Consider the following 13,515-nt stretch of genomic DNA (forward strand, 5'->3'; position numbering starts at 1 on the left):
GACTATAAAATGTCTTCTAAACAAATTAAACAAATTTTATGTTGCTTTATTTTCATTTTGGCATAATTATAGTTCTTATAATTACTAAAATTGTTTTGTGACACAATTTCCTTAACCATGAAGTTTTTTTAACTCCAAAGATATTGGATGAACAACTGATGAAAATTATTTACTCGATTACAATGATTTTATGACTAACCCAATAAAAGTTGAGAAACTGAAAGAAATTTAATATAATATAATAAAAATAAAAATTTGAAATTTATAATCATGATGGTATATATAAGTCTTAGATAATTTAGATATACAAAATAGAAACTTTATATATAATTAAAAAACATGACATATGTCATAATCACGTTAAGGATCAACAACCTATTTACTCTTCAGAAGTATCCGATTGTACCAAAACAACTTAAAGTTATGATTTCGAATCATAAATTCTCAACTTATTTTTACCTGAATCAAAAGTTCTCATATATTTCTCCATATACCTGGTTTAAACGGTTAACGAACCTAATCCGATAGAAAACCACATAAATCCGGTTAGAAACCAATTTTAAAATGGTATACCGTTCCAACTTCTCAAATTTGAAACCGCTTCTCAAATACTCGATCAAGCAGCTCTTGTTTCAATACCGGAATCATCAACATTATTCAGAAAAGAAAACTCTAAATTTTGACCAAAAACATCATCCACCGACTTATCTTCCAAACTTATAATGCTACTAACTATAGAATCACTTTTAGAACCTCCATCAGTGTCTCCATCCTCGATTACATTAGCGAGAATTATATACTTCGATTTCATTTTATTGCATCTGATAGCTTCCATTGAAAAATCCGCACGAATCAAAGACCCACGCAATAGATCTACAAAACTGATTTTTGATCGTTAAAACTGACAGGTGTCACGATCTGGTTTGATATTTAATCATTAAAATTGACACGTGTCATGATCTGATTTGATATTTAATTGGTAAAACTAACACGTGTCACGATCTGGTTTGATATTTAATCGTTAAAATTGACACATGTCATGATCTGGTGAAATTTTAACTTTGATCTCTGATCATTAAAACTGACACATGTCACGATCTGGTGAGTTACTAACTTTGAGAACTAAGGTTTATATAATAAGATATTTGTGCTGCTCTTGACGAAAAATTGCTGGTGATACAAAACCTTTGTCAAAACAATTTGTTGAACAATTTGATACACAGAAGAACTGATTCGATTGAGATTAAATTTTCTTAAATTACCGGTTCAATAAACCGTCCAAGTTACCGGTTCAATCTAATGTAACCGATGAACCGAGCCTGATTCGTTAAACCTTTATACTCCTCCGATTGATCTCTCTCTCTGTTCGTTTCTTCAATTCAAACCCCTAGAAAAAAAAAAAAAAAAATTGAAACCTTAACGATGGAGGTTGCTGATAGACTCCGCCTCGACTTCGATTCTGGACCTGTTCAGCCCACCGCTTCTTCATGCCCGGTTTCTCTGCCTGAAACCTCTTCCTCCGCCGCTATTAATGTACCTCCGAGCTACGATGATTCCGCCTCGACGGCGGTTGGAGCTGGGAGAGGACGAAGTTTCCGACAGACTGTGTATAGACATTGGCTTCGATGTATATGTGTGAAATACAGAGAAGATGAGAAGGATAGGTTCTGCAGCAGCTCAAGTAACTTGGATTCGATCCCTCTTCAATCCAAGGAGCGAGATCGTAACATTGAGAAAGCCACAAGCTCAAGTAAGGTAGCTTGGATTCCTGTTCAGTCCAATGAGCGAGATTGTAACACTGAGAAAGACACAAGCCCAATTAAGTTAGATACGATCCCTCTTCAATCCAAGGAGCGAGATTGTAACACTGAGAAAGGCACAAGCTCAAGTAAGGTAGCTTCGATTCCTCTTGACCTAGAGATTGAGATACTGAGTAGACTGCCCGCAAAGTCTCTTATGAAGTTCCAATGCGTGTCAAAGATGTGGTCTTCCATCATCCGAAGCCAGAGTTTCGTCGATTCCTTCTTCTCCATGTCCTCTATGACGCAATCGCGGTTTTTAATCTCTTTCAGTAACGGTGCACTCCCCAAGAATGGTAACAATCTCATGTTCATCTCTTCGGCTTCCTACGACAGAGAGGAAGCTTCTTGTTTGATAACCAATGTCGATCTGATACTACCTTTTGATAGTTACTTGGATAGATGCTGCAACTGTGCTTCCGTCCATGGCTTAATCGGGTGTGCTAAGAGTGGTCCGTTCATTGTCTGTAACCCTAGCACAGGCAAAGTCACTGTCTTACCCTATAGCGGATCACGCACATCCTTGGGATACGATCCTGTTGGTGATCAATTCAAAGCATTGATCTTGTTGTCTCATCCTCACCTTCACCATGATTTTCTAGTGTACGAGGTTTTAACACTAGGAGGAGAATCTTCTATTTTGGTGCGTGGACCCCCACCCGAGATAAGAATCCGGTGATTGTGTGTTTTGATGTTAGACATGAGAGGATTAGTTTTATCAAAGCGCCTGTGGATGTTGTGTATTGGGAGGGTGAATCATTATTGATAGACTACAAAGGGAAGTTAGCTGCCATTACAAGACACCCCTACCATCATTTTAGCAGTTTTAATTTCTGGATACTAGAGGATATGCAGAAACATGATTGGTCCAAGCAAACGTTTACGCTTCCCTTCTCTTTGGGGTTGGGTACGAACATGATTTCCCCGGGAATCAACAAAGCTGGTGAAATCATTTTTGCTTCAAGACGTCTGTCGCGTGATGTTCAACCCTTCTATATTTTCTACTTCAATGTTGAAAGACAGGACATCAGAAAAGTTATCCTCAAAGGAATAGCAGACGATGAACAGTTTAGGCGTCGGTATGGATTTGGAGATGAAGTTTGCGTCCACATCTCGCCACAACACGTTGAAAGTATTGCCTCTTTATAATGTGTTTTATGTATTTCTTGAAGGATCCAAAATGTAAGAGCTTGACAAACTCTCCCTTTTCTTTTAATTAATATCTAAGCGTTGGCTTTTTGACACCAAGCAAAACTAGTTTGATGTTAGGACTGATGATTTGCATTTGCTGACATGTGTAGTTTTAGTGTTACTCATCATATTTTCAGTGTTTTTGTAAAGGAATTCCATACCATGTTTTTGGTTCCCCAAAGTGATTGTAGTTCAAAGAATATTGACCACAACTGCCTACTTACTGTGTGTTAGTTGTATGCAAAGATTTCGTTGAATTGTATGCTGCAGGTAATCGAGAATCTTGTGGATGCTTATTTTAAGCATGCCGATTCCCCTTCACAGCTTCTTTCCAAGGTTATTCTGATATTCTCTGGCTGAAGCTCATCCTTGAACTTCTAAGAATCTCTCTTTATCACTTCCTTTCCAATGTTACGGGACAGTCTGTACAATGCATTACCTGTTACTGTTATGACGACAGCTCGTTGTCCTCGGCTACAAACTCTTGATCTTGAGTGTGAGGTTTTTCCGAAAGATATCTCTGTTTCTCCAATGTTTGGTTCTGTTTTCTTGTCGTTGTCTTTTCATGATTACAATTTTATGTACTGATCAGTAGAATGCGATCCAATTTGGTTCGATTTCTATGATTCTAAGGCTGCCAAGGTTGTTTAGATTCTTCATTTCAAAGTTCCCCCAGAGAATCTGCTGTCAGATTCTCCGACAATTTGATGTTGAAAGTGACGTTAGCTTGATAAGATTCACATTACAGTTTTTTTTTCCTTCATCTACGTTTGCTTCAATCACTAGTTGTGGTTAGTGATTGAAGCTGGTCACATTGGTAGATGGGTTGCATAAGTCTACTAGGTAATTTATATTTTCGCTGCTTCCTTACTGCTGGTAAAGAGAATCCTCCAAGGTGAAGTTCTAGTTTAACGAATCATGGGCGCAGGAATATTCCAAACTCTTCCTTGGAAAATTATTGTTGAATGTTTCAGTCTTGTGCACCTTATTTCATCATGAGTGTCTCACATTTGTAGGTTTTTGACAGGAACATAAAAGTAGTTGCCCCAGGAGATGTGGGCGCTAATGCAAGGGATAGGACAAGTCCAGAAGATGGAGTTAATGGCCATCAGAAGATGGTTTCGATTCTCTTGTGAATATTCTTGGTTTGAAGAGGTACTTGCGATCTTATTTGTTATTAACATTTAGAAATTTTCGTTAGAAAGATGACGTGACTTGCATTAGGAAGTAGTGAATAATCACTGAAAATGATCTCTTGCTTCCATTTCTTGACTTTGTAAAAACCTTGTTCTTTTTCCCCGGCTTGACTGAATCAATGGATAACAATATACTCGATAGAAGTTTCCTGCTTGTTGGAACCTTGTGTACTGTTTTCCCCTGGCTATCTATCAAGTTCAGGTTTCTATTGTAACATTGATGCACATTCCATTAGTTTGTGTTGTTCTTTATTAGTGTTACTGTCTGTCATTATTAATAAAACAGTTAGGATTTCTCTTTTATCCTGCTACGTGGAAATGACATCTTCTACCCTAAACCACGCTTTACACTTGATCAATTCAGCAGTTCAATTTTTTTCGATAATGTTGATTTTTTCCAATGTTTGGTTTTTTTTCTTGCACAATATATATGTCATTTGCGTTGGGAATTATAAATGTCTCTTTCAGTATGATAGGAGAACAAATTCCGACACCATCTAGCCCTAGAGATGGGGAAGATATCTCCATCACGCAAGGGCACCCGAAGGTATCTTCCTATTCCCATTAGCTTCTAAATGCTTTTTAAATTATACAATTGATGACTTCTGCCAGGCTGTAACGATCAAGTGCTTCTCTGGTTTTTTAATGAAAAAGACTTCAATTAGTATCAGGCTTAGTCAAGAGAGGTAGATGTGAGATGTTAGGGAACATTGGAAAATAACTTAAAAGGTATATCTTTCTACCCTGGCGATGCAGGGGCACGCCAGGTGTTCAAGTGTCATGCACTAGAATCACCCTTATCTCCTCTAGTTTGCACTAGAAATATTGTTTGGAACGTTTGTAAACAATCCTAGACTTTGGATATAAAGATTATGTACGGAAGTATGTCTTTTAACACTGCAAAGATTGCAATCCTATATCTGATTGTTTTGCTACTCTCTGTTTAGTTATCATTGTTTCAGGATGATTAGATGGTTTTACTTTCCAATGATAATTTCCTTCATTGTTCTGTTGATTATGGTGCATGCAAAAGTATTCTTAGGTATTCTAGTCTGGCAGATTTTTGTCATAATTTTTTGTAAGTATCTTTTTTGACATAGACATCGTCTATTGCTTAATTTATGGTTTCCATGATATTATGCATTTCGTTGCAGCCTCCTGCTCTCAAGATGGGTACAATGATGGGAGTTTTCGTTCCCTGCTGGTGCTCTGTTTAGCTTCACATGGTCGCCAAGTGGTTCTAATAACTACTTTTTTTTTGTTTTCTTCCTAATCATTGTAGGTATGTTTTAGGTGCTGTGGAGACTTTTCTAAAAGCATTCCCTGCTGCTGGGATTTTTAGAGGTATTAATTACTCTGAAACTTTTAACAACTAGACATGTGAACTAGCAGAGGGCTTAGAGGACTTATAATTTGTTAGTTTTTTATATCTGCCATTATTCTTATCTAAACCACAACTTTCTTGACACCTGAGATTTGTTTCATCAGTTTGTTGGAACTGAGAAAGCGTTTATGCAATCCAGGATTTTGCAAGAAACAAAAGACACTGTTATTGAAAATTCTGAGTTTTATTTAACAAAAATCTTGCTTGTTTCCCTGAGGACATGATCTGTAGCCTAAAAGTCACATTTAGTCATATGGCTGTATTTCATTTCTAATTGCAGAAACTATCACAAAGGTTAATGTAACAGCAGTCTCCGAATCAATACAAAGCCCGAACTCACATGACTTGCAGATTTATGGAATTGTTGTGACGATCCTTCTTTGCTTCATTGTGTTTTGCGGCAATCGGGTTGCACCTGCTTTCCTCGTACCCGTTTTGCTCTCTATCTTCTGCATATTCATCGGGATATTTTTGGCAAAGACAGATGACCCTGACAGTAAGTCGTTTCTTGATATTGTTAGAAACATGTGTGGTCTTTAGTTTTCCCTGAAAGGTTAACCTTCCTTTGTTCCCCTTTTATAATTTAAAAAGTTTTAAAGATAACTGGGGCTCTGCTTATCAAATGACAAATGATGCGGGAATTCCTGATTTAACTGGAGGCACGTACTGGAGTTTCAAGTGAGTAACTTCCAGAGATTGTGTTGTCTATGATAGTAAAACTTTAGTAATGGTTTTATGTTAGAATTAATTTTCTGTTCAGTTGTTACTCTGAAATTTATTTACCGTTCTTGTTTGTTTTTTTCAGTGAGCTGGTGGGTCTATTTTTCCCTGCTGTAACAGGAGTTATGGCTGGTTCAAATCGATCAGCTTCCCTGAAAGACACACAAAGATCGATACCTGCTGGAACGTTGGCTGCCACTCTGACCACAACCTCGCTATATTTGATCTCTGTGTTGTTTTTTGGAGCTGTTGCGACCCGTAATAAACTTTTGAGTTTTGACTAATAGGTTACGACGTTATTCCTTGTGTGGATTATCTTTATTTTGTTTCACAGCTGATCTGTTGTGTTTTCTTAGCCAGAAGCGTTCTGGAGAAATGCAAAAACCCACTTGTCACTTGCATATTCGTGTCTTTAGTATGGCCAAACCTGAAAAAAAAAACTAAAATGACCACATGTTCTGTATATACTACACACATTTATATGCCAGAAAAGATTTATCTTGTCTGGTCACAGAGACGGTGTTCTTTTAAGTACTTCAACACCAAGCTTACATTATGAACTTTTTCTAATTCAATTTCCCTCTATTGCAGGCTACTTACTGCTACAAATTGCTTGGCCTCTCCCTGCCATTGTTCACGTTGGAATCATCCTTTCAACCTTAGGGGCTGCTCTCCAGAGTTTGACAGGGGCCCCACGGTTACTTGCAGCTATAGCAAATGATGATATTCTCCCCATCCTCAATTATTTTAAAGTTGCAGATACTAGTGAACCTCACATAGCGACGCTTTTCACAGCATTTATCTGCATAGGATGTGTTGTTATTGGAAATTTGGATCTTATCACACCAACTGTGACTATGTTTTATCTTTTATGCTATTCGGGAGTAAACCTGTCTTGTTTCCTGCTCGATCTTCTTGATGCTCCAAGTTGGCGTCCACGGTGGAAATACCATCATTGGAGCCTTTCCTTTGTTGGAGCCTCACTCTGCATAGGTATCAATTTCCATATACTCACTGAATAAAATGTCTTTGGTACTGTCTTCCTATATAGTATATTCACACCTGAAGCTCGAAATGTCTTATTGTAAAGACTTGTTGATGTTTCAATTTTCTCTACTGTAACAGTGATCATGTTCTTGATTTCCTGGTCGTTCACTGTGGTTGCCATTGCACTTGCAAGTCTTATATACAAATATGTTGGCCTTAAAGGAAAGGCCGGGGACTGGGGGGATGGTTTCAAGAGTGCATATTTCCAGTTGGCCCTTCGTAGTCTCAGGTCACCCGGAGGTGAGCTGCATAAATTTATTTTGCTTGTAACCAACGGGTTATTTAATATATATTCTCCATGTTCCATAATGCTGAACCTGCCATATCTATTCTCCAATGTTTGGTTCTGTTTTCTTGTCGATGTCTTTTCATGATTACAATTTTGTGTACTGATCAGTAGAATGCGATCCAATTTTATTCGATTTCTATGATTCTAAGGCTGCCAAGGTTGTTTAGATTCTTCATTTCATAGTTCCCCCAGAGAATCTGCTGTCAGATTCTCCGACAATTTAATGTTGAAAATGACGTTATCATGATAGGATTCACATTACAATTTTGTTTTTTTCTTTCTTCATCTACGTTTGCTTCAATCACTAGTTGTGGTTAAAGCTGGTCACATTGGTAGATGGGTTGCATAAGTCTACTAGGTAATTTATATTACGCTGCTTCCTTACTGCTGGTAAAGAGAATCCTCCAAGGTGAACTTATAGTTTAAAGAATCATGGGTGCAGGAATATTCCAAACTCAACCTTGGAAAATTATTGTTGAATGTTTCAGTCTTGTGCACCTTATTTCATCATGAGTGTCTCACATTTGTAGTTTTTTGACAGCAACATAAAAGTATTTGCACCAGGAGATGTGGGCGCTAATGCAAGGGATAGGACAAGTCCAGAAGATGGAGTCCATCAGAAGGAATCCAAGCTGGAGTTATTTGGTTTCGATTCTCTTGTGAATATTCTTGGTTTGAAGAGGTACTTGCGATCTTATTTGTTATTGACATTTAGAAATTTTCGTTACGAATTGATGACTTAACTTGCATTAGGAAGTAGTGAATAATCACTGAAAATGATCTCTTGCTTCCATTTCTTGACTTTGTAAACACCTTGTTCTTTTTTCCCGTCTTAACTGAATCAATGGATAACAATATACTCGATAGAAGTTTCCTGCTTGTTGGAACCTTGTGTACTGTTTTCCCCTGGCTATTGTATCAAGTTCAGGTTTCTATTGTAACATTGATGCACATTCCATCAGTATGTGTTGTTCTTTACTAGTGTTAGTGTCTCTCATTGTTAATAAAACAGTAAGGATTTTTCTTTTATCCTGCTACGTGGAAATGACATCTTTTACCCTAAACCACGGTTTACACTTGATCCATTCCGCAGTTCAATTTTTCGATAATGTTTAGTTTTGCCCATGTTTGGTTTTTTCTTGCACAATATATATGTCATTTGCTTTGGGAAACACATTTTCTCTTAACTGTACATGTGAGAATGTTATAAATTTCTCTTTCAGTATGACAGGAGAGCAGATTCCGACACCTTCTAGCCCTAGAGATGGGGAGGATATCTCCATCACGCAAGGGCACCCGAAGGTATCTTCCTGTTACCATTAGCTTCTAAATGCTTTTTAAATTATACAATTGATGACTTCTGCCAGGCTGTAACGATCAAGTGCTTCTCTGTTTTTTAAAGAAAAAGACTTCAATTAGTATCAGGCTTAGTCAAGAAAGGTAGATGTCAGATGTTAGGGAACATTGGAAAATAACTTAAAAGGTATATCTTTCTACCCTGGCGATGCAGGGGCACGCCAGGTGTTCAAGTGTCATGCACTAGAATCACCCTTATCTCCTCTAGTTTGCACTAGATATATTGTTTGGAACGTTTATAAACAATCCTAGACTTAGGATATAAAGATTATGTACGGAAGTATGTCTTTTAACACTGCAAAGATTGCAATCCTATATCTGATTGTTTTGCTACTTTCTGTTTAGTTATCATTGTTTCAGGATTATTAGATGGTTTTACTTTCCAATGATAATTTCCTTCATTGTTCTGTTGATTATGGTGCATGCAAAAGTATTCTTAGGTATTCTAGTCTGGCAGATTTTTGTCATAATTTTTTGTAAGGATCTTTTTGACATAGACATCGTCTATTGCTTAATTTATAATTTCCATAATATTATGCATTTCGTTGCAGCCTCTCAAGATGGGCACAATGATGGGAGTTTTCGTTCCCTGCTTGCAAAACATATTAGGAATTATATACTATATCCGTTTCACATGGTAAGACTGCAACTCCTTGATGTTTCACAGCATATTATAAAGTTATTATAGCCTGCCTCAATCTGTTCAATATTCAGGATTGTTGGTATGGCTGGTATCGGACAAGGTCTGATATTGGTATTGCTCTGTGGCTTATGTACATTCTTGACGACGATATCTCTGAGTGCTATTGCAACAAATGGCGCAATGAAGGTAATTCTTTTTTCTATTATATCACCTGAATTTTCTTTGAATATAATCTGTGAAACCATAGTTAAAAATATATCTCCTACTGTTGGGTCTCGGGTCCAGCGTTGGCACCCCTCGTTTATTTCTATTTCCTTTGTGATTAAACAATAGACAGTAATATCATTATTATTAATAAATTTTTGTGTTAGTTCCAGGGTGGAGGACCATATTACCTCATTGGTCGCGCTCTTGGTCCAGAAGTTGGGATTAGCATAGGTTTGTGCTTCTTCCTTGGCAATGCAGTTGCTGGAGCTCTGTAAGTGTAAATCCTACATCCTTTCAAGGAATCTACCTTTGGAAAAAGTCTTTAGCTTGACACTCATTCCATTAAGTTGCTGGTGCTCTGTTTAGTTTCACATGGTCGCCAAGTGGTTCTAATAACTACTTTTTTTTTTTGCTTTCTTCCTAATCATTGTAGGTATGTATTAGGTGCCGTGGAGACTTTTCTAAAAGCATTCCCTGCTGCTGGGATTTTTAGAGGTATTAATTACTGTGAAACTTTTAAGAACTAGACCTGTGAACTAGCAGAGGGCTTCGAGGATTTATAACAAATCTTAGTAATTTGTTAGTTTTCATATCCGCCATTATTCTTATCTAAACCACAACTTTGTAATGCTAGTCTTGACACCTGAGATTTGTTTCATCAGTTCAGGATTTTGGAAGAAACAAAAGACTGTGTTATTGAAAATCTTGAGTTTTATTTAACAAAAAAATTACTTGTTTCCCTGAGGACATAATCTATAGTCTAGAAGTCACATTTAATCATATGTCTGTGCTTCATTTCTAATTGCAGAAACTATCACAAAGGTTAATGGGACAGCAGTTGCCGAATCAATACAAAGCCCGAACTCACATGACTTGCAGATTTATGGAATTGTAGTGACGATCCTTCTTTGCTTCATTGTGTTTGGCGGCGTGAAGATGATCAATCGGGTGGCACCTGCTTTCCTCGTTCCCGTTTTGCTCTCTATCTTCTGCATATTCATTGGGATATTTTTGGCAAAGACTGATGACCCTGACAGTAAGTCGTTTGTTGATATTGTTCGAAACAGGTGTGGTCTTTAGTTTTCCCCGAATGGTTAACCTTCCTTTTGTTCCCTTTTACGGGCTTGCGTTTAAAAAGTTTTAAAGATAACTGGGGCTCTGCCTATCAAATGACAAATGATGCGGGAATTCCTGATCCAACTGGAGGCACGTACTGGAGCTTCAAGTGAGTAACTTCCAGAGATTGTGTTGCCTATGATCGAAAGACTTTAGTATTAGAATTAATTATTCTGTTCAGTTGTTACTCTGAAATTTATTTCCCCTTCTTGTTGGTTCTTTTCAGTGAGCTGGTGGGTCTATTTTTCCCTGCTGTAACAGGAATTATGGCTGGTTCAAATCGATCAGCTTCCCTGAAAGACACACAAAGATCAATAACTGTTGGAACGTTGGCTGCCACTCTGACCACAACCTCGCTATATTTGATCTCTGTGTTATTTTTTGGAGCTGTTGCGACCCGTAATAAACTTTTGACTGATAGGTAACGACTTTATTCATCGTGTGGATTATCTTTTTTTTTTGTTACACAGCTGATCTGTTGTGTTTTCTTAGCGAGAAGTGTCCTGGAGGAAATGCAAAAACCCACTTGTTACTTGCATATTCGTGTCTTTAGTATGGTTAAACCTGAAAGAAACTAAAATAACCTCATGTTCTTTATATACTACACACATTTATATGTCAGAACAGATTTATCTTGTCTGGTCACAGAGACGGTGTTCTTATAAGCAAGTGGAGAGAATCACTATATGTATGTGTTTGTTGTGTTTGTAACAAAGTATCCGTGTGAATCGTGTGATCTGAAATATTAACGTAGAAGATTAAAGACATCCCTTCTCTTTTACTAGTAGTTTAGGGTTTGTGCAAGGCAGAGCATAAGAGAGCAAGAGAGAATGATGTGCTACTGTTTTATTAGAGAATACAAACAGAGCTGAAAGGAGAAACTAGAGGAGATGTGGTGAGTGAAACAGAGGAGATGAAGGTTTTTGTAGGTTTAGCCACTCTTAGCTTAAACTCTCATACTTCCTTTAAAGTTGTTCTTACATATTATTTATACTAATGTCAAAATAATAACCTAATTCACTTAAGTTTACTACTGAACTTTGCCTAAAACAAGACCAGGACCCTAATATTCATTTGGGCCTTACACAACTTCTGGCCCAACTGGCCTTTCTTCTTTCTTTGGTAAGACAACACCACGACTCTTCTCTTCCCTTTTGACTTCTCTTGTACTCGGTGACTACTATTCTTTCTCATTCTTTGATCTCCTCTACGACTTGTTCTTCTCACACTCTTCTTCTCATACTTAATTATTTGTGAAGTATGTTAATCAAAGATGAGATTCCAACAGGAGAAACCTGGAAATGCAACAGAGAATCGCAAAGGAGTCTTTTTCTTTATTTTTACTAGGACTCAGACCCCAGCGATGTCGCGGGGGAAATATTTTAGAAAAAAAAAAAAAAAAATTTAAAATTATACATTATGAAATCATTTGAATGTAATAGAATAGTTTGAATAAACAAACATTAAATATAAACTGTTACTAAAATCACAACCATCAAAATGAAAACTTATGACAAAAAATATTATGTAGAATAGATGCAACTTTGCAAAAAACATTGTTTAAAGTATTATAAATATAAGGTATTTTATGAAAAATTATGGTAAAGCTACAATTAAAAAATCATTATAACAAAGTGATCCTAACTGAGAATATTGAACTAATGGTTGTAATGAGTAAATGTAATTTTCTATTAAATAATTGTATTTAAAAACAAAATAATATAACTTTTAAATATTAAAATAGTTTTTAACGAAAAGTTACGATAAATAGATGCAACTATAAATTCTATATTAAGTTTTATTAAATTTCTATATTGCTATAAATATTTAGAAAATTTTAGTTAGATTATAGAATAACGTTGAATATTAGATATTAATATTCAAATTATTTAGATTCAACATTAAACGGAAAATTTATTTCAACGAACAATGATTTGATAGTTATTGATGAAGAGACAAATATATAGAAAGTTCAAAAGACAAGACAATTTAAATAGACACACCTATTAGAACAAAAAGTTGTGATGGAAAAATTTGAATAAATTATAGTGAAAAGACATAACTCCACAATGAATTGATACAATTGTTTGAGTTTAAAAAGCCAAATAAAAACAAGTTTCTTACAAAAAAAATACTAAGCAAAGTCGCAACTGTTGTTTGTATTTATTTAGATTGTTATTATAATTTTTAAACATTAAACTATTTTTTTAATTAAAAGTTACAATAAATAGACATAACCGTAAATTCTATATTAAGTTATATTAAATTTCTCTATTGTTATAATCATTTCTAAAATTTTAGTTAGATTATAGAATTACAGTGAATATTAGATAGTAATATTCAATCAGCTAGATTCAACATAAAATGGAAAATTTGTTTCAACGAACTTGTTAGTTACTGTTGAAGAGACAAATATAAATAGAGTTCAAAAGACATGACTATTTAAATAGACACACCTATTAGAACAAAAAGTTGTGATGAAAATATATAAATGAAATATAGTGAAAAGACACAACTCTACAATGAACAGATACAACCGTTTGAATTAAAAAAAAATTACGAAAATG

The 13,515-nt window shown here is 35.9% G+C and overlaps 2 protein-coding genes and 1 pseudogene across 6 annotated transcripts; all 3 read left to right on the plus strand.

Moving 5' to 3' along the window:
• Positions 1 to 1,359: 1,359 nt before the first annotated feature.
• Positions 1,360 to 3,047, plus strand: LOC104757409 (F-box protein At1g30790 pseudogene; annotated as a pseudogene). Its single transcript, XR_015586622.1, has one exon. The product of XR_015586622.1 is annotated as an F-box protein At1g30790 pseudogene (transcript).
• On the plus strand, positions 2,409 to 11,593 carry LOC104759542 (cation-chloride cotransporter 1-like). 4 transcript variants are annotated; one of them, XM_087494861.1, is made up of 20 exons: positions 2,409 to 2,981; positions 3,261 to 3,491; positions 4,018 to 4,145; positions 4,655 to 4,733; positions 5,341 to 5,530; positions 5,851 to 6,066; positions 6,162 to 6,248; positions 6,376 to 6,577; positions 6,882 to 7,283; positions 7,416 to 7,577; positions 8,168 to 8,308; positions 8,850 to 8,928; positions 9,534 to 9,619; positions 9,697 to 9,811; positions 10,003 to 10,103; positions 10,266 to 10,327; positions 10,641 to 10,868; positions 10,971 to 11,057; positions 11,175 to 11,369; positions 11,441 to 11,593. In XM_087494861.1, the coding sequence occupies exons 12-18, from the start codon at positions 8,851 to 8,853 to the stop codon at positions 11,003 to 11,005; spliced, it is 705 nt and encodes a 234-aa protein (XP_087350987.1). In that variant the 5' UTR covers positions 2,409 to 2,981; positions 3,261 to 3,491; positions 4,018 to 4,145; positions 4,655 to 4,733; positions 5,341 to 5,530; positions 5,851 to 6,066; positions 6,162 to 6,248; positions 6,376 to 6,577; positions 6,882 to 7,283; positions 7,416 to 7,577; positions 8,168 to 8,308; position 8,850; the 3' UTR covers positions 11,006 to 11,057; positions 11,175 to 11,369; positions 11,441 to 11,593. The 4 variants fall into 4 exon arrangements, with proteins under 4 accessions (XP_087350987.1, XP_087350986.1, XP_087350984.1 ...); XM_087494860.1 differs by lacking the exon at positions 2,409 to 2,981 and having other exon boundaries at positions 3,413 to 3,491; positions 5,469 to 5,530; positions 9,997 to 10,103; XM_087494858.1 differs by lacking the exons at positions 2,409 to 2,981; positions 3,261 to 3,491; positions 11,175 to 11,369; positions 11,441 to 11,593 and having other exon boundaries at positions 4,007 to 4,145; positions 5,469 to 5,530; positions 10,641 to 11,051.
• LOC104757412 (cation-chloride cotransporter 1-like) lies at positions 4,696 to 8,369 on the plus strand. Its single transcript, XM_087496617.1, has 9 exons — positions 4,696 to 4,733; positions 5,469 to 5,530; positions 5,851 to 6,066; positions 6,170 to 6,248; positions 6,376 to 6,548; positions 6,882 to 7,283; positions 7,416 to 7,577; positions 7,738 to 7,784; positions 8,157 to 8,369. The coding sequence occupies exons 1-9, from the start codon at positions 4,696 to 4,698 to the stop codon at positions 8,367 to 8,369; spliced, it is 1,392 nt and encodes a 463-aa protein (XP_087352743.1).
• Positions 11,594 to 13,515: the final 1,922 nt, after the last annotated feature.

Source organism: Camelina sativa, chromosome 17 (assembly GCF_030686135.1).
Source record: "Camelina sativa cultivar CO46 ecotype springtype chromosome 17, ASM3068613v1".
Taxonomy (NCBI): domain Eukaryota; kingdom Viridiplantae; phylum Streptophyta; class Magnoliopsida; order Brassicales; family Brassicaceae; genus Camelina; species Camelina sativa.